This window comes from Haemaphysalis longicornis, unplaced genomic scaffold, assembly GCF_048455015.1.
Source record: "Haemaphysalis longicornis isolate Haplotype H1 unplaced genomic scaffold, Haemaphysalis longicornis Haplotype H1 scaffold_12, whole genome shotgun sequence".
In the NCBI taxonomy this organism is placed as follows: domain Eukaryota; kingdom Metazoa; phylum Arthropoda; class Arachnida; order Ixodida; family Ixodidae; genus Haemaphysalis; species Haemaphysalis longicornis.
The window spans coordinates 6047622-6074365 of NW_027526225.1; the positions used below are offsets into that span (position 1 = coordinate 6047622).

The following is a 26744-nucleotide window of genomic DNA, read 5'->3' on the forward strand; positions in this document are numbered from 1 at the left end:
GCTGTTCTTAGTTGTTTCGTTTGACGAGTCACTAAACAAAGTGACACAGAAGCAATAGATGGATGTGCTCGTCCGATATTGGGATGACACTACTGATGGCACTGTGAAAACGCAGTACCTAACTTCATGCTTCTTGGGGCACACGTGTGCGGAAGACCTGGCATCTGCATTCAGGAAAGCCACAGAAGAGCTCAAGCATGCCAAGATACTGCAAGTTTCAATGGATGGGCCGAATGTGAACATAAAGTTCCTGAGGTCACTGAAGGAGGAACTCAAAGAGTCGGATGAGAGTCACAATATCCTAGATATTGGAAGTTGTGAGCTGCACGTAATGAATGGAGCATACAAGGCAGGTCATGCTGCAACCGGCTGGGATATGATCGCCTTTCTTCGTAGCAGCTACAACCTGTTCAAATGTGTGCCTGCTCGTCGTGCTGACTACGTCACCTTTACAGGGAGTGCAGTGTTTCCTCAAGTTCTGTTCTGTCAGGTGGCTTGAAAATGGGCAGGTTATCACCAGGGCACTAGAAGTTCTTCCAAACTTGGTGAAGTTTCTAGAGGGCTCTGCGAAGGCAAAGAAGCAGCCGACGTGCTCCAGCTACAATGCCGTTGTGAAAGCAGTTGGTGATCAGCTGTTGCCAGCAAAACTAGCCTTCATGCTGTCAATTTGTGAGGAACTGGAGCCATTTTTGGCAGAATTTCATAGTGACAAGCCGATGGTGCCCTTTCTTTCAACTGCACTGCACAATATCCTGCGGTCGTTGCTTGCAAGGATTGTCAAGAAGGAAATCCTGGAGGCTGCAGACACTCCCGCCAAGTTGCTCAAGGTTAACCCAGAAAAACTCGAGAACTGTATACCTGTACCCGCTTTTGACATTGGGTTCGCTGCGAAGAATGAGCTCCGCAAGGTGCCCAAAATGCCACAGCTTACCTTGCACCAATTCAAGAAAGACTGTGTTTCCTTCGTTAAAGTGTGCTGTCGAAAGGTTACGGTAGAGAGGTCACCGTTAAAATATAAGCTAACTAGGGGTGCCAGCTGTTTGGACCCGACATTCGCATTGTCTCCGGAGGCTGGCCCAAAACGATTGACCCTCGCACTTGAAGTGCTTTCAGAACACCAGTGGCTGACTTGTCTGCAAGCAGAGCGGGCCCATCGTTCTTAAATACAGATCTGTTCATTGAGCCTCACCCGAGAAAAATTGAACAATTTTGACAGGAAAGAGCAGAGGCTGGACGTTCTGTGGCTAGATCTCTGCTCGCATGATCACAAAGAGCTGCTGTCTTTTATCAAGATCATCCTCTGCTTGTCTCACGGCAATGCTGCCGTAGAAAGAGGCTTCTCAGTCAACAAAGAATGCCTCGTCGAAAACTTGAAAGAAGATTCACTGATAGCACAACGACTGGTGCATGATGCTGTGTTGGCAGCAGGTGGTGTGGACAAAGTTGTAATTACTGACAATATGGTGCAGATGGTTCGCAATTCCTACAGCGTCTTCAGAGAGGAATTGCAGAAAAAGAAGGCAGAAAGACGGGTGGAGTCAGGTGCTCAGAAGGACAAGAAAAGAGTGGCTGCTCTTGTCAAAGAACTCGAAGAAAAGAAGCGAAGGCTGCTTAGTGAATCGCTGACAGAAGCTAGTCTCCTGCAAGAAAAAAATAGACGCTCTGAAGAAGTAACAGATCAGTGCTTCAAGAACTTTTGTGCAATGGCTGACACAAACAGTAGAAGCCGATTTGTGTTTGCATAGACTTTGTGCAATAATACTCTAGTCAGCAACTACAATCTGTGGTGAATAATTTATGCTTGCGCTCTAAATAAAACAATGTTTTGTGTTCTGCACTAATGGTCTTGCATGTATGTATTGCCACCTATGCAGCGGTCAGGGAATTTCACTTGAAATTGTCAGGGAAAACCTGGAAAGGTCAGGGAATCTTAAAATAATAATTTGCTAGACACCCTGAGTGTATAAGTGTATTGTTAGCGCTGTGGCGTTGATGAAACCGTTGGGGGGTATACAGGTATACAGCTTTGCTGTAAAGCCAGTCTAGTGTCTTTGAAGTACGAAGCGTTCTAGCGCGAGGCGTAAACGAGTGTCCCGGTGTTTCAGTACTGTTACTACATGAGACGACGATTACGACGACGACAGGAGACGTCAACATCCCCGCCATTAATAACGTTCCATTCGTTCAAATAAGATAGTCAAGGCTCGTCTTTCCGAGTTGATTGGACAGAACACAGTGACAGCTCTTATCTGAGCGAACGCGTCACGTGTCTCGCCCTCGCGCGATCGCGACCGCAGTGGCTAACAACGGCAAAGGTTCAAATTTATGGGCGAGGCTGTTCATGCGGCGGGTAACGCGCATCTTGCATGCACTTGCAGATGAGGTGAGAAGGGATGTCTATAATGGAAGTCTCGAAGACGTGTCCGCGTCCCCGTGCCCGTTTCGTGGGCGCATTGGCTTTCCTTCATTCTTCTTCTTGCGATCTAGTCCTTGCAGTGTGATTGAAAGGACGGGGCAGCCTTGTAGCGACGGCTCAATTGGCAGGCCGGTCGCGTGCGTCTCCGCTGCCTCGGCCGCGTGACTTCCTGGCCTTGATGTATTCACATCCCTTGCCGGGGATCCAGGACCCGGCTCGTGGCTTAGGCGCCCGAAGCAGGTCACGCCAGTGACGGCGGCACACAATAGACTCTTATATTCAAAGTAACCTATAAGCCCTGGCCCTACTTTGCATGGATAACGGGTGCCGACACCAATACAAAATAAACGAACGGGACTATTGTAAAATGAAGCTTTAGGGTAAAGAAAGCGACAGTGAAGAGTCTGCCACTAGCGAGGTCACCTCGAGGGATTGCGACGCTGGGAGCGGCGTTGGTTTCGAAACTATTTTCATTTCTCGGCGATGTAGATTTTCTTCTAACGTGTTTCGCGTCGTTAGCCTTCGTCTTGACCGGCTTCGTGTGCTGTTTCGTGTTATATACCAAGAACGGACACGCTATACCAAGAACGGACACGCGTTAAATGTTTTTAAAGACGATAGTCTTTCTTGGGCTACTTAAACCCAGAAATTTTGGTCTGTCTGTCTGTCTGTCTGTCTGTCTGTCTGTCTGTCTGTTGATCAATTCAGCCACCCGGCCAAAGTGAAACAGCACCTGCGCAATAGTCTTATATACCCGTGCACAGCCAAATCTAAACGTCCAAGTCCAGTGTGAATGTTCTTACTTGTCAACACTGTTGACCAAGAACAGTACATTACGCAAATATAAGGCAGAAAATCAATACATAAGTGATATTTGCAGTGTTCCTTTATTTAAAAAAATATGAATGCTTTATTTTTGCGATAGCGAATGAAATACAACATCAACTGCAGGAAACCGTCACCTACTGTTGCCCGCTGTCATGGCGGCATTTAAGAAATCAAACGGCAACATCAACGAAAGGTTCCACTAGATGGGTTTCACATTCCATTTGAAACGCTCGTGGAGTATAGGGCAACGTGGATATAAACGTTTAGTGGGGTACCTCGATTCGCGCGCGTCACCACCGTACGGCAGCGCTGGCATCGAGGCACCCGAGTTGGAGCAGTGGAACGCGGTAAATTTAAATTGACTTGAGCAAGCCTCTAGCTTGTGACCTTGGGAGGAACGAGACGGGAGAGGAACAGCACGAGACGTGAGCGGGAAAGAGAAGGGAGGCATTTACTAGACTGGCAGGGGCGCCAGTCGACTATATATCGTCTTTCGTCGACATTTGCAACGAAAGGAGCAGATACGCGGCCATTTTTTTTTGCTGAAAACCGGACACCTTCCTTTTTTTTTTTCTTTTTCAAAATTGCCGCGCTCTTTTGGTATGTCGACCAAAAGCTGCATCATCACATCCGAGCTGACCTCAGAAGCAATTGGAATGGAGCACCTTCTGAACAGCTCCGACGCCGTTGGCGCTCGGAAGATGTGCATAAGAATATACATGAGCAATGGGAACGTTTCGCGTTGCCTGAACGAAAGATTAAAATTAGAAAAGTTTAATTTCCCAGCAGCGTAGTCATTAAGGATCATTCGGTGGTACCACGAAGCACCTGGTTCTGTTTTCGCGTTTGAACTGTTTTAAAGTTCGCTTAAAAATGTTCTGATCCTTTTAACGGTTGAACATAAGGGAAAATTCCCAATTACATTTGCGGTTCGCCTTAACGTATTCCAAATGCCGAATATTCTGCGAGAATGTCTTGAACGAGAGATAATTTATGGCGACCGCGGGACGAGAAAGAAGGTAATTGCTTGGGGATACTTACCGTATTTGCCCGATTGTAACTCGCCCCCGATGGCAACCCGCAGGTAAGTCTACTTACGGAAGTTCGAAAAAAATAATTTAACGACGATTCTACCGCGCAGATCTGAAAGACATGACGCCACGTACCTGCAGAAGTCGTTTTATTTGACGCACGTACCTCGGGCAGTAGAACAAAAGCGGCGAACATTGTGTAGAAAAAGAGGTAGAGGAATAAAGAGAAGAGGAAGAAACTGCTCGGAACGGTGGCCTCCTGCCTCTCTGCTTCTCTTCGCCCGCCCCTTTCTTAACATTTGGTGCCGAAAACCCCGTGCGGCAACGATTGACTTCAACGCACGACCTCAAGGGCCCGTCTTTCATCTGCTCCGCCCCTTCGCGCTGCGAGTGGGGGAGGAATCGTTTAACGAAGTGGTCCTGGAACGTCACGGCTGGGGGGACGATTAGGTGCAGCCTACCGCGTAATGGAGCGACTGAAGAGCTAATTTCTCCGCGAAGAGCCAAGAATACGAGGCTTATAAAGGAAGCTCGCTCGTTGCTCGACGCTGGATGTCAAGACATCGCCAAGCTCACGGGCTTGCAAGATCGACTCATGGCCAACCACGCCGAGCTCTTGAAGATCAGCGAAGAGCTAGAGGCTTTCCTTACGGCGGAGGAACAAGACATCGAGTATCAAGCGGCCGAGGAATACAATGATAGGACCCTCGACACGTTGGCGGAAATTCGATGCAAGATCGACTTTCTTGAACGTGCCGCTCAGAACGCCCCACATTCGCCGGCTGTTAACGAAATGGTCCCGTTCAGACAGGAAAGTGCGGCCACGACCTCGGGACCTCGGCTTCCGCCGCTGGACGTACCGGTCTTTCGAGGTGAGCTTCAGCTTTGGACGGGTTTCTGGGAGCAGTTCGAGCAAACCATCCACAACAACAACGCTCTGACGCCCACGTCGAAGTTTTATTATCTGCGCCGTTACGTGATGGGGGAGGCGGCTGCAGCAATCGCAGGCTTACCGACCACAGACGCCTGTTATGCGGATGCTATAGAAATCCTCAAGCAGCGATACGGGAACAAGCGAAGGATTCAGCAGCATCATCTTTCCGCACTGAGGAATCTGCCGCCTGTAAAATCGTCTGCTGACATACGGGGGCTCAGTCAGCTCTACGATGCGGTGCAGCTGCATAGCCGCTGCTTGAACTCTCTGAAGGTGCCCGCCTGCAGCTTCTTTGCCATGCTCGTAGATATATTGCAGCACGCGCTCCCACACGATATTGTGCTGAATTTTACTAAAGAGAAGCGGCATCCAGAGCTGACCTCCTCCCTAGGGTACGGCCCTCCTCCAGCCAATTCATCGGGAGAGCTGAACCCTTCCCCAGCAGACGAGGCACTCCCAGCCCGCTCATTGGCAGTGACAGCTGAAGCGGACGATGAATTGAAAGAGCTGCTCACCTTTGTGAGGATGGAGCTAGAGAGCCGCGAGCAGTGCTGCGAGTTGCCCCAGCGACAAGTTGCTGGCAACCGACCAGAGAAGCAGCGAAGTTGCCCCTTCACGGCGTCGGCATTACACGTCACTGCCCGCAAAGACCGAAAGGAGGAGTGCTTCTTCTGCCATTCCCAGAAGCACAGCACGCGTTCATGCACCGCCGACCTCTCGCTGGCTACTAAGAAAGAGCATCTCGCAAGGGACAGAAGATGTTTTAGGTGCACGACCAAGGGTCACCAAGCGAGAAACTGCAGGGCCAGATTGAGTTGCGCGTCGTGCCACGGGAGGCATGCAACCACCATGTGCGACCCTTCGTTCAAAGGCAATAATGCAACCGAGGGTGCAGCGGGAACAACGGTCTGCGTATCGGCCCCGGTTCAAGCGTCTGGAGAGAGCAGCAACGAACAGTCGAACGATCGTTCTAAAGACAATGGGGTGTACCTTCAGACGTTCCGAGCATGGTTGAGCCACGACGGGAGGAGCCGACTCGTTCGAGGTATACTCGACGGCGGAAGCCAGAGGTCGTTCATCACCGAAGACCTCGCAACCAAGCTGCGTTTGAAGGTTGTGAACGAGACGACGGCCGCATTCAACACGTTCGGCAATGCTTCTACTCCGTGTGCGCAGAAGCGAAAAGTCGTTCAAGTTCCCCTTCGGAGCCAACACGCTACAGATGTCCACTCCATCGAAGCGATAGTGGTACCTGTCATCTGCCAAGATGTATCAGCACCATCAGCTGATATCTCTTTCGTAGAAGATCTGCGAAGGCAGGGCAAGGTCTTTGCTGACCAGCAGATGTTCATAGGAGTAGATTCAGAGCCCGGCCTCGGTCTGCTCATTGGATCCGACTACCTTTGGCGTTTGCTAACGGGAGAAGTTATTCGGAGCCCGGATATCGAAGGCCTGGCGGCGATAAACACTATTTTTGGGTGGACGCTTCAAGGTCCGTCTCGGCAGAAGGCATTCCTAGATGGGGGAACTCACCTCATGGTCTGCGTTCTGAGGGTGAGCAGCGTCACGGAGGACGAATCCGCGTCAGAGCTCTTGCAGGCTTTCTGGCAACTGGAATCAATGGGCATAGCGGACTCGAGCGAACAATCTACTGATTGCCTGGTACAGTTTAAACAAACAATTCAGAAGAACAACGGAAGGTACACTGTTGCACTCCCCTGGAAAGAAGGCTGGAAGAATTCCTTGACGGACAATCGTGACATCGCACTGAACCGGCTGCAGAGATTAGTAAAGCGACTTTCTCACCAAGAAGGGCTGCTACAGAGGTACGACGCAGTGATCAGGCAGCACTTGTTGCTCAACCATGCTGAAGTCGTACCCAAAGTAGTTCCTGACGATCGGGTGGTTTACTACATGCCGCATCGCGAGGTCGTGCGCGAGGAGTCACTGACAACCAAGCTGCGAGTTGTTTTTGACGCGTCCTCGCATTCACAAGGTGTACCATCCCTCAATGACTGTCTCGACAAAGGAACGAACCTCAACCCAGAGTTACTTCAGGTTCTGCTGCGGTTCAGGTGGTATCCCATAGCTATAAACTCGGACATAGAAAAGGCATTCCTTCAAATCGAAGTGCAAGAAACGGATCGGGACGCTTTCAGATTTCTCTGGTTTGAGAACATTCCCACCAGTTCCACGGAAAAGATGGTCGAATGGAGAATGACGAGAGTGCCATTCGGCTCAACCTCAAGTCCCTTTCTGCTCATGGCCACTATCCACCATCATCTGGATACGGTGAGCGAGGACGACCATGACTTCGCCAGAAAACTGAAGAAGTCGTTTTACGTGGATGACTTACTCATAGGAGCGGACACATACAACGAAGGATTGGACGTTTACGAGAGATCGAAATCTATAATTAGTAAAGCTGCTATGAATCTTCGTAAATGGAAAACTAATAACAAGCAGCTTCAGAAGGTTTTTGACCAGAAAGAGGAAAACGTTGACGGAGCATCAACTTCTGGGACCGTGCTGGGAATGCTTTGGAATACAGAGCATGATGGTTTTGACTTATCGCCCAAAGCAGTAACCCAGTACTTGGCTTCGGTCACATCTAACTCGAAGCGTTCTTTGCTGAAGACGGCGGCCAGGATCTTCGATCCACTTGGAGTTCTCGCGCCATTTACTGTCACAGCTAAGATCCTGTTTCAACAATTGTGGATGAGGCAGGTGTCATGGGATGCTGAGCTACCCACCGATGTAGCTATGTTGTGGAAAGCCTGGTGCGCCGATTTACTCCAGCTGGTTTCGATTAGGATCCCACGGTGCGTGAGACATGGGCTTGACACAGTAGTGAAAGCTGCTGACATTCATGTTTTCGTAGACGCCAGCTTGAAAGCATATGGAGCGTGCGCATACCTCAAGGCTTCAGACACCAATGATCATGTTGTCACTTCCTTGATTATGGCCAAATCTCGAGTGGCACCGATGAAAGCCTTGACTCTTCCAAAACCGGAACTGATGGGCGCAGTGGTAGGAACGAGAATGGTGAAATACCTGCGAACATCGTGGGATACGTTGTCGCTGAGCGTTGTCATGTGGACGGATTCTACAACCGTACTCAACTGGATCCGAGGGCATCTGAACAAACAAAACCAGTTTGTCCGGAACCGAATACTTGAAATTACAACTGTAACCAAACCAGAGGACTGGATATATTGCCCAGGTGAAGATAACCCTGCAGATTTGTTGACGAGAGGTGTGTCGGCGACTACTCTACGTGAGAGTCGAATATGGTGGAGAGGCCCAGAATGGGTGCCGAAACCGCGTTCTGACTGGCCTACTGACCCAAGCAGATTGAAAGACGCTTGCGGGGAGCAGATGGTGCCCCCACAGCCGGGTGATAAGGTCTCTCAGTTTGCAGGGGTGCTTCTTCAGACACAGGGAAATTCAGAGCCCATTTTATGCCTCGAGAGATTTAGCAATCTGCAAAAGCTGCTGCGTATCACAGCACAGGTCTTCAGGTTCATGGAACGTTGTCGACGTACGCAAAGGTCGTTTCCTGCGTCGATCACCGCCGAGGAGATGGACAGGGCCGAGATTTTCTGGATACGGCATACCCAAAATGAAGTTTTCGACCGAGAGATCGGGCAACTTCGATGTGGCCATTGTGTCGACAAACAATCTGTCCTGCATAACCTCCACCCATTTTTCGACAACAACCGAGTTCTTCGTCTAAGTGGTCGTCTTCAGGGAATGAAAGCTGCCTACGAGGAAAAGCATCCGGTCGTACTACCCAAGCGGCATGCCTTCACAAGGTTAATGGTTGTTGAAGCCCACTGTCGTGTATTTCATGGTGGCGTAGCGAGCACTATGGCCCAGTTACGTCAACGTTTTTGGGTTATTCATGCTCGGCAGGAGGCGAAGGAGGTGATTCGTGCTTGCTTCCTCTGTAAACGATTCAGCAGCAGACCTGTTAACGTACAACATGCTCCGCTGCCTGAGGACAGACTACTGGCTTCCAAACCATTTGAGGTAACTGGACTCGACTTCGCCGGTCCACTTTACGTGAAAAACACCCCGGGCGCAACTACTTCAAAGACTTATGTATTGCTGTTCACGTGCTCTACCACAAGAGCTGTGCACCTGGAGTTAACAACCGGACTCTCTTCGGACGCTTTCCTTCTCGCTTTTCGTCGGTTCCTGGCGCGCCGAGGGGTACCGTGCACTTTGTACTCCGACAACGCGCTCGCATTCAGAAGAGCTTCAAGAGATATCAAAGAGGCACGGAGGATAATGGGCACCTCTCCATTATCCTCATTTCTCGCCACCAACCGGATTAAGTGGAAATTCATAGTCCCAGCAGCGCCGTGGTGGGGAGGTTGGTGGGAGAGGCTGAAGAAGCTGTCATCAATTCAAGGCCTCTTACTTATACATACACCAGTGCGGAGGAGCCCTCGCCTATATGCCCTGCGCACTTTCTCATTGGAACTTCCTTGCTGAGCATACCTGGCCCAGGCAATGAGGACGACTCCTACATCAACCAGGTGACACGTGAAACCACAATTAGCAAGCTTCGGTACCGGCAGAAGCTTTTGGACCACTTGTGGAATCGCTGGAGAAGAGAGTATATCCTTGAGCTGAGGTCCTTTCATCATCATCCAAGTCAAACCGAAGTTTACAAGTTGGGGACGTGGTCTTGGTGGAGGCAACTGGCACCCCCAGGAGCCTTTGGTTGCTGGCCCGTGTTACAGAAGTTTTCCTGGACGAGACGGGCTCACTCGGGCCTGTAGCTTGAAGACGCAGGATGGGAAGATAATTAAGAGACCGGTGCAGACACTTCATTTCCTAGAAATGGGACCTCCATCTTCTGGTGGGGGGAGAATGTAGAAAAAGAGGTAGAGGAATAAAGAGAAGAAGAAGAAACTGCTCGGAACGGTGGCCTCCTGCCTCTCTGCTTCTCTTCGCCCGCCCCTTTCTTAACACATTGAAAGCCGATTTCGGTTTTGAGCCGGATTGTAACGCGTACGGAAATTTTAAGGCTACTTCTAGCGAACAAAGGTGCGTGTTAGAATCGTTCAAATACGGTATTCATATCCCCAGCCTGGCTGTCCTCATTTACAACCCCCATCGTTGACGGGGCGGTTATGGTATAGTGGACTTTGTGGTTCCGGCTATACTGTTGTCACGGGCATAGAGTTTCTACAGTATACACTAGAGAGGAATCTGGCGCTAGCGTCTATGCGGCTCACATCAAGGCTGTCTGTGTCGTCATGGGCCGCCATTACATCATGCGCTCGCCTTAGTTTCATCACTGGCTTGGGTATTTTGAAATGTGTTAGTGACCGCAAATTTAAACGAATTGCCACGAAAACGCGAATAATAGTGTGTAATTATGTAAGTGAAAAATAAATCAGGCTGTTTCAAAACTAAGGAAAAAGGAAGTAAAGCGTATTTTTGCCGGAACGGTTTTGACTGCTATTCTGCAGGCCATGGTAGTTACGAACAATGTTAATGTTTAAGAGGGGGAGACTCATTAGAGACTCTTATTTTATTAATTTTACCATATTTTCGAATAATAAGCTGTTTTAAGAGTTCGGAAAGTTTTTTGATCGTGCCTATGAAAACGTCGCCTTCGTGGTGAACCGGTGCGCCGACCGTCAGCTACAGTTTAACAAGAAAAAAGAAAACGTGGCGTTAAGCAGTCGTTGACGACGACAAAACAAGACGGATACAGGCGCCCGTATCTGTTGTATCTTGTCTTCGTCGAAGTACGTTTTTTTTTTGTTTTTGTTTTTTTGTCAGCTACAAATTTCGGGGCGGCATATTACCCGCTCAGTCATACGTCCTTCGACTGCGGCATGACCAACATCAGGTACGATCACGCACTGCCTGCTGTTTCACCGAACACGGCTACCACAGAACAGGGAGGATTTCGGCTTCCTCGTCGATCGTAGACGTCTTAATAATGCACAGTGAAGAAAGCAAATTCCAAAAAACCGCTTAATAATCCAATTTTCATGCCAAGAGTCAAGCCAAAAGTGCAGGTCTGCCCATAAGCCCCCCACGCCGACATGGATTACCAGGCGCATCAGCCCGGACCGGCCAACCTAGCCCTCTCCTTCTACTCCGGCCACTCTCTCCCGATCGGTAGCCTTCCCAGCTCTTCAGTCATGTGACCAGTTCAGCTTGGGGCGACGTGTGGTGGAGAGCGGCAACGTTGGCAAAACCTGCTCCTCCGCGGCTCTGAGCTTTCTAGCGCTGGCGCGAGCGCCATTACTTTGGCAATCTCAAACATCGGTTGCCTTGGCAACCAGGCACAAGCCGCTCTCGAATTCAGTTACGGTTGCGTAATCACGGTTCAGCTCGCGGCCCCACCTTGCGACATGTGGGCACTGCAGGCGTACCACTCACTCCCATTGGGAAGCGCGCGATGCGTTTGGCATTGTAAAAATACGGGCGGCGATGATACTTGCTAAGGAACCCTGGTCACGGGTACCTTTTATGCACACGTCCACCCGTCAACACGGCAGCCGCGCTATTTTGCCGTCCCACAATTTTACCGTCTAAGTGTTATGTCGACGTCCATGCGGACCCACCTATGTCCCACTGGACTCCTTCTTAATCCTGTCTTAATCTATCTTATTCTACTTAATTGACCTGTGTCCATCCTGGGAGTAGCACTGTTTGCGTCGTTTCACTGGCCTGATTCGAGTGTGTGAAAGTTGCTGGACTACAAATATGAAAGTGAGTGTTACTGCTGGGTGCATCTAGATTATTTTAAGTGTGTTGTGGGTATTCACCTGTTCTCTTTTATAATGTAATGTTTACTCTAAGCCTCTGCACAAATAATTTGCTATGTTTTCCATTTGCTCTTTTTATAGTTTAATTTCAAAGTTTCGTTTGTGTAGAACGCAAACTAAAAAAAAAAGCCGGTGGTGCCCTTCTCTAGTGAACTTTTGACATGACATATTCAAACGATAGTGGCCCAAGCAAGTTGGAAAACGCGAAATGAGAAAAATAAGCACAAAGGTCAACAAAGCGCAATTTTATTTCGGGGCCTCCAAACTTCAAACAAGGCTCCTGGTGCGATACGTTTGGACCTTCCCCTGAAACACGCCGTCCGCTAATTGGTAACGGCTAATTGGCGACTGCTAATTGGCTTTTGTTGATTGGCTACTCCTGAGGCCCACCTTTTTTTTTTTTTGTATCCTTCCGTACTACTCTATCCCCTTGTGACAGGCTCGCTGATGAAGCGAGACTCGCAAAAAGCGATAGTGCAAACAGCGATAAAAGCGTTATTGGCAGCCCAGCGACCGTACATAACGCGCTGACAACCATTAAAACGAGGTCGGCCGAAACAAGGGGCATGAAAAGCTCGCGGGACGCGAAACGGAGGGACGTTGGTCACGTGACGGAGTTTCATCCCGTCGCGGCGTTAATTATGTACTTGCTCCAAGACATGTATCCGAGACTGAGGACGCCTCTCACCGGGCGGGCGACTTAACATCGCGTTTGCTGTTTCGAACAAAGTTCAATCAATCAATCAATCAATCAATCAATCAATCAATCAATCAATCAATCAATCAATCAATCAATCAATCAATCAATCAATCAATCAATCAATCAATCAATCAGGGTTTCTAGTAATCTAGTAATCTTGCGCTTGTTTGAAAGCTCGCTGTCAAACAAGTCTTAGCGGATGCTTCCTTAGTCCTTCTTCAAGTATACTATAGCGTGCCCTGCGTCTTCCTCTTTTTAGCTGCAGCCTAACATGTCCACGAAGCTGTGCAATGGTGTGAGCTTTTTATCTGTTCCAGAGACATTCCGTAACAATTACATTAATGAAGAAAAAAGAACTTTGACGCCAAAAGATACGGGACATGACAGCTGCACCAAGAGCAACCGTCTTCTAATCATTTCGTTTTGTTTTTGGTGAGAGCGCCCATATAAATTCGGTTTCCAAGACGCCAGCGATGTGTCATACATGTTTATTCAGTCGTTTATCAGGTGAATGCGCGTCGTTCAAGCCACGTAATTGTACGTGCCCTCGTCGCCCTGTGCAGTCTCCAGGTAGTGCTTCTCCACCAGGATCTCTATGCACTCCCCAATCTCGATCACTTCGGGCTTGAACCTGGAGGCCAGGAGGCTGGTCACCTCCGCGACGATCTCCGGGCGACCGAGCGTCTGGCGATACTTCATCACTCTCACTATGGCGGCCTGGATGGCGAACTTGCGGTTGGCCTTGATGCTCTTGTCGGCGGTGCCCTCCTGCTCGACCTCCGCCGGCTCGCTCATGGCTCTGGGCCTGATGTCGACGAGCACTCTCCTGCAGCTGAACTCCTCGTCGACGGTGAGCACAGAGTCGGGGGACAACAGTGGCCGACGTGCCTTCGAGTTTGACTGCTCCTGTTCTCCCGACTGAAGAAGTCGTACGTCCAGCAGGACTTGAAGAACCTGCTGCAGAGTTTCCATGTCGAGGCCGGTGGCCTCCCGGAGTTGTTGAACGCTGAGCGAGGGGGAATGGTTGTACTGAATGATCACGGCTATTTGAACCGCGGTTGCCTGCAGTAGGTAGGTGCGCCCGAAGCAGCCGGTGACGAGCTCTCCTTCGGAGACGTGGTAGAGCCAAGTGATTGTCCGGTTCGGCTTCGCCTTGGGGTAGAACTCCTCAAATCGCCGAAGGCAGCGCTCCAGGGAACCGGGAAGCGTAGGGGCTGGCGACGCTTTGAAGGGCCACGACCCCGTGGTGAGTACAAGCACGCTGAAGTCCAGTCCAAGGTTTTCTCCGGCGTCCGCCAGGCTTTGGTCGAAACGTTCGTTCAGGATCGTACTGAGTCTGATGTCTTGAATCATACGGAGTAGCTTCGGGGTGTACTCGTGGCCGCAGACTTCCCTGAACTTCAGGATCATGCTTGTCTCGGCCTCCTCGCTCACAGAAGTGTCCTGTACCAGCCGCATCGCCATCATTTTGGTGTAGGACCTCTGGAACACTTCTTTGTCCTCTATAAACGAGAACAAAATCGTGGCTTCCTTCAGGGCTTCTTCTACGTCGTCCAAATCCGGGTTTTTGGTGTTCTTTTGCAGCAGAAGGTTGCAATATTTGGCCAGTAGCTCCGGAGACTTCCTGGTCGAATTGGGAGGCTTGGTGACGTAATTACTATTGACGAACTTTTCACACGCCGCTCGCAGGGCGCAGGAGAAGCCTTCGTCGTTCGCGAACACGTTGGTCACAAGGGTTTTGTACTTGTAGTAAACCTGTAGCAAAGTGTTCGCGTAGAGCCTGGGATCCCGGGCTGCATCGTCGCCCGCACGCCCAACTGCGTCGAGACCTTGTTGCCGGACATGGCCCTGAAACACCCTGCGCATCTGTTCGAGCCCGTGGGCTGTGCGGGAAACGAGCCGGAACATTCTCCTGATTTCCTCGTCCAAGTCGTCTCTTAGCAGCTTCTGAAATTTTTTGTGGAACAGTTCCAGGTGGTTCTCTATCAGGGCCTGCTCGCATACCTTTATGAGCGGCTTCAACGTGGACGCGTGCATGTAGGCCAGTGTGCGGAGCTCTTCGTGCATTAAGCGGCGCTCTACCCTCGCCATGTACCTCGTGAAACGCTGCCGCGCGAGGAAGTCTGCGCTCTCCCGGATGTAGAAGAGCTGGCTCTCTATGAGGAAGACGTTCTCGAAGGCCTCCTTGTAGAGAGACAAGTCCGGTGCCTGGGGAGAAGTGGCTTTCTCATTTTCACCGGAAGGACGTTCTTTGATCGTAGCGAGCTCGAGGAACGACGATGTAGCGCGGCCGATCTGCCTCAAATCGACGGTATCGCCGTTTCTGTCCATTTCGACCAGCTTCAGCAGGCCGCCGGTCAACTGCTCCCGCAACGGCGTCAGGCAGTGTTCCCTCCAGGACTCGAGCGCCATCTCGTAGACCTGGAGGACGCCGTTCTCGCCCTGGAACTTGACCCACGTTCGGTTGACGAAAGAGCACATCCCGTTGACTAGTTTGCTCGATAATTTGTAGTCGTCGAAGTTGTGCGTGTAGAAGGAGACCATGGCCTCGCCCGTCAAACCAGTCGCCCTCGCGACGACACCCACGAGGTGAGTCTTGAGGAAGTCTTGCAGTCGCCGGTACAGGTCTCCGAGTAGGTCGGAGAGGCGAGGAGGAGGGGTCATGTTCGGCGGTGGTGTGCATAGGTGGTACTTGCTGGCGAGGGTGTAGAGCTCCATGTACCGGGATGCGGAGAAGTCGCTGCGCTTTCCGGTGTACACGTCGTGGAAGGCGTCTTTCAGGATGTCCCACGCTTCTTCCATGCTCATCTCGTCGTCCCTTTGTTGGCCGAGTCTGCACACATCCGGCTGGTCCGACGCCATACGTTGTCTTCGTCGTTTTCAGCGTCTGGGATTTCGGCACGCGCTCAGAAGCGCGTCCACGAGGTGGCGATGCTGGCTGGCTGTGGATTTACTGATGATGTTTGATATTTTGACGATGTTTGGCTGTTTGAAAAGCTTTATCACTCCGTTGAACACGCGAGAAACTGCGGAAACATATTTTCGGAGACACGGGAGGGCTGTGACCGAGGCTATGTCGACGGCCGTCCCTGTGTAATGAACCAGTCGTAGGTGTTTTTCAGCTGAATGTGGCGCCTCGCGCTTGTCGGGTCCATTCGGGGATAGCTGTTACTTCAGTTTGTTGTTTCTAATATTGGGGAATGTTGCCGTTAACAGCATTAAGGTCGGAGGGGGCATTCATCTTGATGAATTCATAGTGCAAAAAGGACGAGGACAGAGAGAGAGCACACAACACAGCGCTAACTTCCAACTAATTTTATTTCACACACACGCACAAATATGTATCCCCAGCCTACCCGCAATCACTTCCCACCGTCACCGCCAATGCTGACGTGTTGCAGCCATGCGCAGAAACGTTGCCTCCTTATCCGACAAATTCAGTGACGGCACACTCAGACAGGACAACCCCGCTTTACTAATCAAATCTGCCTCTACTATTTCTCTTACTTTTTGTTCCTTGTGTTTCGACCGTATTACACATTGCTCAAACCGTGGCACGCAGCCGCAGTCGTGGCAGTGAACAGACAAATGGCCATCCCTGTATTTGCTGACCTTCCGCCTGTGCTCGCCTAACCGGTCGTTAAGACAACGGCCGGTTTGGCCTATATAACGCTTTCCACACGAAAGGGGAACATCATACACCACACCGACTGCGCACTTAACACAGGGTTTCCTATGTCCTTTTACACACCCAACCGGTGCTTTACGGAAGGGGTTAGTCAACTTGCAAATTTTGTTCAATTTGTTAGGTGCAGAAAAAACAACCTTTACGTTCACCCGATTTGCAATCTTTTTGAGACGGTGAGACGTATTGTGCAGATATGGAATTACTGCTACTTTTTTTCTTTTCACCCTCCTGTGACCTGCCCTTCCTCTGTTCTACATTCTTGAGGTTACTCTCAGCTACCGACAAAAGAATGGCCGCCGGATACCCAGCAGCGATCAAGCGTTCCGTTTGCTCTTTGAAGCTACTCCCCATTGAATGGTGGCACGATTTTTCAAGAGAATTCTTAAAACACAGGTTAATCATTCCTCTTTTTGTGAGCTTGGAGTGAGCCGAATTATAAGGTAACAGGCCCTTGTCTGCTCTCGGGTGATATGCCCAACATACATGTCGATCAGAGAGCGTCAGTTTAATATCAAGGAACTGTAGCACGTTGTTGTCCGGAATCTCATGAGTTAACACCAAAGACTAAAACACTCTCTAAATAGGGCTAAAAGCTTACAAACAGCCATCGGAAAATTGGCAACACTGCTGTCAAAGATTACTAAGAAATCATCAACGTATCTACAAACTTTAACAACATGAACATCATCTAAACGGTCTGCAAGACACCTGTCCAAGTGGGCTAAAAACAGGTTGCTTAAAACGGGAGCCAAACAGGAACCAATACACACTCCCTGCTTTTGAACATAGTATTTCCCATCCCATTCAGCAACAGTTGACCTCAAATAAAACTTTAGTAACTCAAGGAACCCGTCCACTGAGACAAGGGCCGCATTTTGGAAACGCACCGAGCCAAACCGATCAATGCTTTCTTCAACGCTTTTAAGTAGCTCTTTATGTGGCAGCGAATAATATAAATCCTTGATGTCTATCGAGCAGGCCAGAAAACCCTTGTCAATATTTAACTTCAAAAAATCAACAATTTCTTCAGAATTCCTCACCATGAACCACCCTCCCCTCCAAGAAGCTCCGACAGGCAACTACGAGTCGGTTAAGACGGTTAAGATGACCAAGCTCTAGTTGTGAATGAGTGCGAGTGCAATCGCCAGTGTCTCAGCAATCTGCTTGGATGTCGCATTGATTGAAGCACAAGATAAGGACTGATTTGGTGGCGACGGACTGGGTGCTGGCCGCATGGATATACGCGACGTCCGGACGGTTCCCATTGATGTTCTCGTGGGCTTGACTCCGTGCTTGTCTTCTCCTGGGGTGGATATTAGTGTGCATGTTCTTTGGTACATTGGACGAACTGGTATAGCAGACCTCCAAGCCTCGGGGAGAACAAGAGCCGCAGGAGATGATGGGTGCGTGAGGCGTAGGTGTTCGAGTAAACCAAGGTCCGCAGGTGTTTGCGTGAGCAGGACACGTTGGCTGGCCTTCAGTGAATTCTGAGATTGGGTTATGAAGCCCCAGTGTAGGGGTGTTCATAGGCTTGCCCAATGCTCGTTTGAATGCCTTGCGTGTGAGCTTGTCAAGGGAGTCCAAGTCTCATTTGGTGAGGCAGAGGTATGGTGCAACGTAGGTAACTTTAGAGATTAGAAGTGCTCGAATCAGTCTTATCATACCTTGTTCTTTCAGGCCCCGACAGAGGTAAGAGACGCGTCGGAGCTTGTGCGTGACTTGATAGTTTTGATATGGCCAGATTGTTCCGTGTATGGTGTGGTGAGGCTTGTATGGTGAGACCGAGAATTTTGATTGAAGAGCTGCGCTTAGCCGCGTTTACATGAATGCGACAAATGGCGCACCGCATCGCATCGCATCCATATAAACGGTGCTAATGCGCTATGGAGCGCGTCGCATTAATGCGCCAGACAGGGGTGGATTTAGATGCGTAAGTCGACTTTCGAAGTGCATGATAACGCGAGCGCATCGCATTAGTAATTGTGTCGACAACATCAGTAAGGCATGCAAACGCACCTGTGCATTTAAAAGCATCTTAATCGGGTGTGAGACGCCAAACAATGCGACTCGAAAAAAAAAAAAAAAACGCGAACCGGCCGCACCGGAAGCACCAAAAGCGCCAGAAACGCTGCTTTGCATTCGATGTGCGACACCGTGTGGCGCCACCATCGCACTCGGGGTAATGCGCTACATGTAAACGCTAGCGCATCGCAGTACTCGTGATGCGCTACGAAATGTGACGCGCTACTGTGGAATTCTGTCGCATTCATGTAAATGCGGCTCTTGACGTCCTCGCCGTCCAGATGTAAGCACATGGGCTCAATATTTCGAGCTGGTAGGTACTTGTGCACAATTAGTAGTTCCGATTTCTGAGGGGGGAGGGGAGGGGGGGGGAGGGGCATTGAAGACCCAGTGAGGATGCGTAAGACTGCACAATGTACGTGGCTTCTTCGAGGACGTCTTGTTTGTTTCATGTAGAGTCAGTTCTGGCCATATGGTAATGTCATCTGCGTGAGGGCATGATGTATCTTTGAGATGGCATCGAGTTGTTGGGGAAAGGCGGATAAGGGCATCCTGTACTTGGAATAGGGGGTCACAAAGTACCTCAGCCGAAAATTACTTCCCATTCTTGGCAGACAATTGGGAGATCTCCCGAAGGATTTTTCTCTATTTCTCGAGTCTTGGCGTTCTTTGAGCGCTCGAACCGCGCAATTGCAGCAATGTAGCGGCTATTCCCCTTTTTCTTTCTGTTGCAGCAGTGGACGTATTCGACAGCCATTTTGGAAAAAAGCCACAAAGCAAAGCAAAAACGGAAGGCGGATAGCTGTGCTGGGAGGAGCAAATCACGCAGCGCCGCTCCGTACTGGTGATAACTATAGTTTTGACAATGCTTCCAGACGCGAAGGAAAGAGGGAAAGCGCTTATGAGAAGAGTTTCAGAGTCCCTTTGAGGCTCCGTTTGGGATTGTTCGGAATTCGTTGCAGATTTTTAACAGATTTCATTGCATAACTCGAAGGTTTCTCTTCAGGTCAGTCCTGTTTAAATGCCATACCGGGAAGCCATGTATTGTTATTTGTGACGCTCTTGTGTATACAACTAATTTGCCAGCCGCTGGTATGGCTGAAAAATCTAGAAAGAGCAGCAGCGAAATGATTAATTCTTTCTATCCGACTTGAAAGTGGCGTAAAAACGAACGTTTTGAGTTAAACGTTACTCCGTTTATTTTAAGCTATTTTGCGTTCCCTGGACGTATGTTGACTAGTTTTATAATAGATGATAATTTTTTGGTAGTATTAATTGATTTTTAGCGCTGAATCAAGTACTATTGCTTTTATCACTTACTCATGTAGCAGTCTGATTGTTTCGTTGGCGATGCTGTCAGTTTCCTGGCGATTTTCCTCTCTCACTAAGACAGGAAGTGTGTCGTCGGAAGCCTGAAAGCTTGCTCCGAAGAGCAGCTTACTTAATCATTATAGCACTGTTAGGTCCAACAAATAAGAGCTTAAAGTAATACCTTGAGGAGCTCCCGGGTTTATCTTTGCTGAAGTGTGGGTTGTAGTTTCGTAAGTACTATTTGTGTTTTGAAGTAAATCGACTGCGCGGTCGCTCCATTGCGCTCCACCTCCTAAAAACACGCCCTTGTGTCTCACCTCTATAGAAATCATACTACAGAGGCCGGGAGTCGAACCCGTGACCATGTGCTTGACTACACCAAACGTCTTAATCGCAAGCCAAACCGCGGTGAGTGTTCATTACAGCGGTGGGCCAATTTCGGGTCGTTCGGACAGACGGGCGCACTTTTTCCGGTGGCATATGTGCATGCACGTGTATCAACTTATACGGCAAACGAGATGGATGTTCCCGTATGGGTTTCGCGAAATTCGTTTAGCGAAAGGTTGTGGGAATCGTGGAGAACCGCGACCTGCGATCCCGAGCCAGCGCGCGCTTCGGGAGAGACGCTTGTGCGCTGAAACCGGTCCGGCGCTCCGCTGGTTCGTCGGCGTCCCCCGAGAGATGGCGCCACCGATGTGTGCGGGGATAGGCGCGCGGTCGCGGGCGGCGCGAGCGTGCGCGCACGGGAGACGGAAAAAGTCTCGTCGGAGACCCGGTCGGGGCGAGATCGGCGGAACATGGCGGCGGTGATAGATACTTGTGTCTCAGGTGGGAGCTTTGTTTGTCGCGCGCCGTGAGTGCCTGCCTCCCGTTCGCGGTCACGACCCGGACGGCGTGATTCTTGAACGCCGTCGAGCCCTGTGCTCGCATGCTTTGGGATTCCCCAAATAAACGGCTGTGCTTCGGCACTACTGTCTACTGTGTTCTCGTATCGGCGAACCTCGCTGGGCTGCCGTAGCCATGGGAGCCCGCGTGGTTGACACGCCGGGAGCTAGCGTGGGGGCCTACCCCAGAGAGCTGGCAAGGCCCCCGAGGAACCCCTCATATATCCCACATGGCGCCCAACGTGGGTCTCGTATTCGGACGAATTCGAGGTTGCTAGCTCTCCGAGAAATGCGTTGCTGCAGTCGTAGCCCGCTACCCTTTGTCCGGAAGACTTCGGACGAAACGCCTCGCGCCAGTCGGTTGCAGGCAGACAGTTATGATGCCCGATACAGCCGTGACGGCAAATGCGTAAACCTTCCTACACGCACCAGGCGGTGAGTCAGTAGGATACCTCCGAGCACCGCAGTCGCGGCCCGCTTGCGAGACGGGAGGTGCGTAGGCCTTGTTCCAACATGGCGGCGGGTCGCCTTCCTCGTAGCGCCGTCCCCGCGCAGTCGCGCCGGCGGCGCCGGTTGAAGTTTCCCCCAGGCGCGGCGGACACTACCGAGCGAGGGTGCGGTGTTTGGGAGTTCGCAAGCCGCACGATGAGCCCGCCGCTACTGCGCTTCGAGTCCGAGGCGGAGTGTTTGCCGATTTGACGCCTGACAAAGAGCGAGGGGGATCGCTGAAGAATCAGTCTCCTTTCGCTGCGGGGGGAAGCGGGAGCAATGGGACCGTTGTCTCCGCGCTTCCGGAGTGCGTGCGTCTCGATGCCGTGAAGACTCCGCTCGAGATTGCGTTTAGGCAGTAAGAGCTTCGCGCGGCTCGGCAGCGGGCTCGTTGGTCGCGAGAGATCGCCAGTCTTAGTAAGAGACGGACTCTCAGGCGACCTATACCGGTGATGTGCGCCCGTAAGCCGCTGGTATTGCGGTTGGCGCTGGCTCTACGGCAGCTTGTATTGCTGCGAGTGAGTTGCAGGAGCCCGCCTGCTTGATGCTGACGCTGCTTTGCCGACCAACGCACCAGGCCGAAATAGCTCGGACGGGCGTTTTGATGCCGACAACCCGTAATAGTCGGGCGAGCTGCCTCCAGGCGGGGGTGGCGGCTGGAGCACAGTTGCCGGACTCGTGATTCCGCGAGCAAGCGAACGTGCAAGGGGGAGTCCCCTCGGGCATCTTTGTTACCCTATTTGGCGAGATCGTCGATAAGGTTTCCGGCCAGTCACAGGAGATTGCGGAGTCCCGCTGCTCCCCACTTCAAGTTCGGGAATCGTTTAAACTGGACGGTGAGAGCGAGACCTGCAGCATACGGATACCACCGGGAGCCACGCCAGTCACCACTGCCACGGACAGCGAGGATGGCCTGCTGAACCACCGGCGGGGCCGAGCGCGGTTCGTGGAGCTGCTACTCCAGTTGCTGCTCCGGCCTGCCGGGCGGCAGCCAACCGTTCGGGAGGACCTGCGGCCGAAGCGGCCACGGAACCCAGGAGGCGGCGGTATCTGGCGCCTACGCGAGCGGCGCGAGCCTTCGGGCAGCCGCAGTGGGCGCGGCCGTTCCTGTTGCCGCCTCGAGCTGGGAGTGGGGGTCGCATCATGGCGCGACCCCGGCGTTCGTCGGCTGCGGCTGCAGCTACCCCCGGGCCTGCCAACCTGCTGTGCTGCCCAACCGCGAGAGACTTGGAACCATTGCAATGTGTTTGCGGGTTTGTGAGGCGAGCATCGCGACGGCGGCATCGTGTGGCGAACTTTGGTGTGGAGTGGCGTTCGGTGGCTGTTTTGCTGACTTGAGACGTCGTGACGAGTGTGGTGCAACGTGACGTCACTCGAGCTCAAGTGGCGTCCAGTTTTAGGGGGGAGGAGTGTGGGAATCGTGGAGAACCGCGACCTGCGATCCCGAGCCAGCGCGCGCTTCGGGAGAGACGCTTGTGCGCTGAAACCGGTCCGGCGCTCCGCTGGTTCGTCGGCGTCCCCCGAGAGATGGCGCCACCGATGTGTGCGGGGATAGGCGCGCGGTCGCGGGCGGCGTGAGCGTGCGCGCACGGGAGACGGAAAAAGTCTCGTCGGAGACCCGGTCGGGGCGAGATCGGCGGAACATGGCGGCGGTGATGGATACTTGTGTCTCAGGTGGGAGCTTTGTTTGTCGCGCGCCGTGAGTGCCTGCCTCCCGTTCGCGGTCACGACCCGGACGGCGTGATTCTTGAACGCCGTCGAGCCCTGTGCTCGCATGCTTTGGGATTCCCCAAATAAACGGCTGTGCTTCGGCACTACTGTCTACTGTGTTCTCGTATCGGCGAACCTCGCTGGGCTGCCGTAGCCATGGGAGCCCGCGTGGTTGACACGCCGGGAGCTAGCGTGGGGGCCTACCCCAGAGAGCTGGCAAGGCCCCCGAGGAACCCCTCATATATCCCACATTATATACCACCCAACTGAGATCGAACCGGCTTCCTTGGGCTCAGCAGCGCAAGCCTTCACCACTGAACAACTGTGGTGGTTTCCGCAAGTTGGACCTCTGACGCGTTGTACCTCTTGACCCAAATTGGACCTTTTGACTCGTTGTACCTCTTGACTCGGCTGTCACGTGACTATTGGACTTCTTGACTCGTTGGACCTCATGACTCGTTGGACCTCTTGACCAGAAGCGGGCCTGGAAAGGTATCCTGTCGTTAATAACCGCACGTCACTGTGGCGCAGCGCAATCGAAGAGTACGCACGCAGTTCACATGCCGAAAGATAGCAGGGGTCATTCTTATTTCAGCCTGTTATCGAAGCACATCGCAAACGGACCTTTTTCTAGCAGCGATCTGCGCATACGTGGGCTGCTGGTCCGCCATTTTTGGCGGTAGCCTCGGGCGAAATAAACTAAAGCGCGCCCCCTCAGCAGGCTGCTTGGGGAGCGGCTATGCTTTCCAGGGCTGCATTTTTTATATCCTCTTTTTGGACCGTTGGCAGTTTGTTGGTACCTGCACACAAAAAGGGCTTTCAAAGGAAAGGGGCAAAAATGTTTGAGGCTGACCATGCTGCGAGCACATGGTTACCAGTGAAGGGAGGAACGACCTGCCGCGGTTGCTCAGGCGTTGTGCTGCTGATCACGAGTACGCGGGCTCGATTCCCGGCGGAAAGCAAGAACGGCCGTGTGTACGAGATTTCGGCGCGCGTTAAAGATCCCCAGATGGTCAAAATTAATCCGGAGCCCTCCAGCCCGGCGCGCCTCATGGCCTGCGTTGCGTTGACGCGTTAAACCCTACAATCAATAAATTTATTTATTTATTTCTTCACAATACCCCTAAAGGCCCCCGTGAGGGGGTATTACATTGAGGGTTACATACCACACGTATTGTATTAGCGCAGTAAAAGGAAAAAAAAAATAAACAAAGAGAAGCAGGAGTGTTCAAACTGCAAACGCAAATAAATACACATTGTAAACTTGAAAAAAAGTGGTAACGCAGTAATCAAATCATTATAGCAACAAAAAAGACAGGAATATAATACAGATGGTTCAAATTCAAACATGACACGATGTACAACGTATCAGAATAAAGACAACAAAAAATAAAAAAACAGCAAAAATAGAAATGTTCAGTGCACATTTTGAAGGATGGAAAAGAAAAGCACAAAAAGAAGAGGAAAGTGCTAGGTTAGCTCTTGAATTAGTTCCTGGAATTCTGTGTTGTCTTTTTGAGAAGCGATATGAGATGGTAGAGTGTTCCATTCGACTATGGTACGTGGAATGAAAGAGCGGACAAAAGCAGATGAGTGGCAATTTATACGTTTAAAACCACTCCGGTGGGAATAGAAAAGCTGTTCAACCCTCCAAGTACGCCCCACATTTCGTAATGGTAATGATGCAGAAAGTTTATTTTGGCTAAACCCGGGGAAGCCGGGGGAGTCTTCGACGGTCCTTCCTTGCCAGATGACGGCCAGGAGCCCGAGAGCTGCGGTGGCATTTTCAAAAGCGAGCCCGACGAGGCCACGTTGAGTCCCCAGGTCGGAGCTGAGCAACACGGTCTTCTATCGCTCTAGATCTCCCTTAAGGCTGTCGTCAGTGGTGCGTGTTGTGGTTTATGGGGACAGGCAGTGAGTCCCCGCTCTACAAGTGAACTTACTAATTTGTCCTAATAACGCAACCGAGCCTAAGCTGACCACCTTCCTCTCTTTCTTGTTTCCTTTTTTCGCAGGCCGCCACGCGCCCGTGGTTCATCGCAGCAAGCGCGGGACGATGGACTCTGCGACCGTGCTACGACCCGGCGCCTCCTGAGCCGTCCACGGGGGTGGTTTTTCTTGTGCCCGTTGCGAGTTCGAAGACGTGTGATCGGTCCGTGTGCCGTGAAGGGACACGGTCGTTGAATGGCCTCGGCCGGAAGCAGCGGCGGGTGTGGCGGCGGCCAGCGTCCTTCGCCGGCCCACAATCCTCCCCCGCCTGGTCAGCTGCATCACCAGCAGCTGCAGCTGAGTGAGCACCAGCAGCTGTTCTACCAGCAGCAGCAAAGGCGTCGCGCCAGCATCGACGTTGTGCCCGCCAGTGCTGAGTCCCACCACGCGGCTCGGCCGAGGAGGGCGAGCGGCTGCAATGCGGTGAGTGCTGGCGCCGTTTCCGTTTCTAGTGCTGCCTCGTTTTTGCAGCGAAGCTGTTTAACGAGTCGTAATTTTTCGCGTCCGCAGTTGAAAATGCCGAGCGCGCGCACGTGGTCTCTCGCCGCGTGGAGACCGCCCCGCAGACACGTAGAAAGTGCCTAACGCTCGTGTTTGCGTGCCCCGCGGCGACCGCCCAGCGTCCCCTGCGCACGTTTGTCAAGCCAATCATCACCACTTAGGGAGATTGGAAAAAAAAATCCAGTGTTCGCCGTAATCGTGGTAACACTTGCTCGGAACGAGAAAGATGTACGCTCCTCCAAGGTGACGTCCAGTGATTATCACTTCAAAAAATGGAAGGAGCTCACACTTATAGCAACATTGATGCAGTAAAGATCGTTGCGGCAGCGAGGAAGAAGCAAATCGGCTGCAATCGTGGACTTAAACCTTCGTGATGGTTGCGTACAGCTTCGCCACTTTCAATTCTTACGCGTTTGTGTGAGTTTCCTTCATTTCCGGGGTGCAGTATGGTCTCTTTCTTCGTTAAATGCGGGATTCGTTAATACCGCGTCGCCGTTTCGTGTGTACGCAATGCTCCAGCGCGGTTGCTTTATCGAAAAGTACTCCCAATCTCGGAACAGTTCGCTTCGAGTCCGAGCAATAAAAAAAGGAACTTGTAAAACCGAAAATAATTGGAACCGAGAAGCATTCCCTTATTTTCCCCCAAATAAAACGTTCATGTTCTCTAATTCCCCAAATTTCTCACAGTCGCCGTCCGGAGGCCATTCTACGCTCGTGTAATAATCATTGCTATTCACTCATTTCCCGTATTCCCTGCTGCATCAAGGCGGCACACAGTTGCCGCAGGCCATTCCGCGCGCGTATAATCGAAATGGCTGCCACCACGGCGCTCAAGCGTTCTTAAAAAAATGTGCCGCCATGCGCTGCGATGTTTCGCTAAGTTCTGGAGGTTTTTATGCCGACAAGAACAGCGTGGACATCGAGTGGGCAAGCACAGGTAGCTTTTTGGTCGAGTTTTGAATGATCCCAGTGGGGAATTCGGTCATCACGGCCTGATGTCGGTGTTTTTTTTTATAGCCAATTTATGGGCTGGGGCGAGTTCAATACAACAAAATATTTACCCACGGGGGCAAGAGGAATTCGGTCTAAGCCCCTCCCTTTCTTTTAATACTACAATGTAAGTTTTCTTACAAGGAGGGTTGCTATGTCGGGGTTCTGTTTGGCATGTTAGTCAAGCGCCGAGTTTTGAAACGGTCGTGAAGTGTAATCGGGGTTATTATAAATTAGTCTGAAATGTTCGCTATAGTAGTACCATGTTTGCTTTGGGAAAGGTCCCTTCCGATACTTACTTCTTCCGCCGGAATGGCAGGAAAATTGGTCCGAAGTTCTTAGAACTGCGACGAAGCCGACAGAGAAATTAACGCATCGGTTACGGGATGTTCAAGAGGCTAAGTGTAAAAAAGTAACGTAAATATCTTCCTGATGTAATTTCAGAGGCGTG

General features: G+C 51.3%; 1 protein-coding gene and 2 pseudogenes across 6 annotated transcripts in view; 2 read left to right on the forward strand and 1 right to left on the reverse strand.

The window, feature by feature from the left end:
• The window catches only part of LOC144162335 (microtubule-associated serine/threonine-protein kinase 3-like), a gene marked incomplete at its 3' end in the record, with an annotated part of 489334 nt that overhangs the window by 121916 nt on the left and 340674 nt on the right, over positions 1-26744 (forward strand). For all 6 annotated transcript variants that reach the window (XM_077692817.1, XM_077692820.1, XM_077692818.1 and 3 more), the window contains 1 exon segment: positions 24829-25225. In XM_077692817.1, coding sequence (XP_077548943.1) covers positions 24998-25225 — 228 coding nt within the window.
• LOC144161849 (uncharacterized) lies at positions 59-1755 on the forward strand (annotated as a pseudogene).
• Positions 13232-15571, reverse strand: LOC144162223 (cullin-1 pseudogene; annotated as a pseudogene).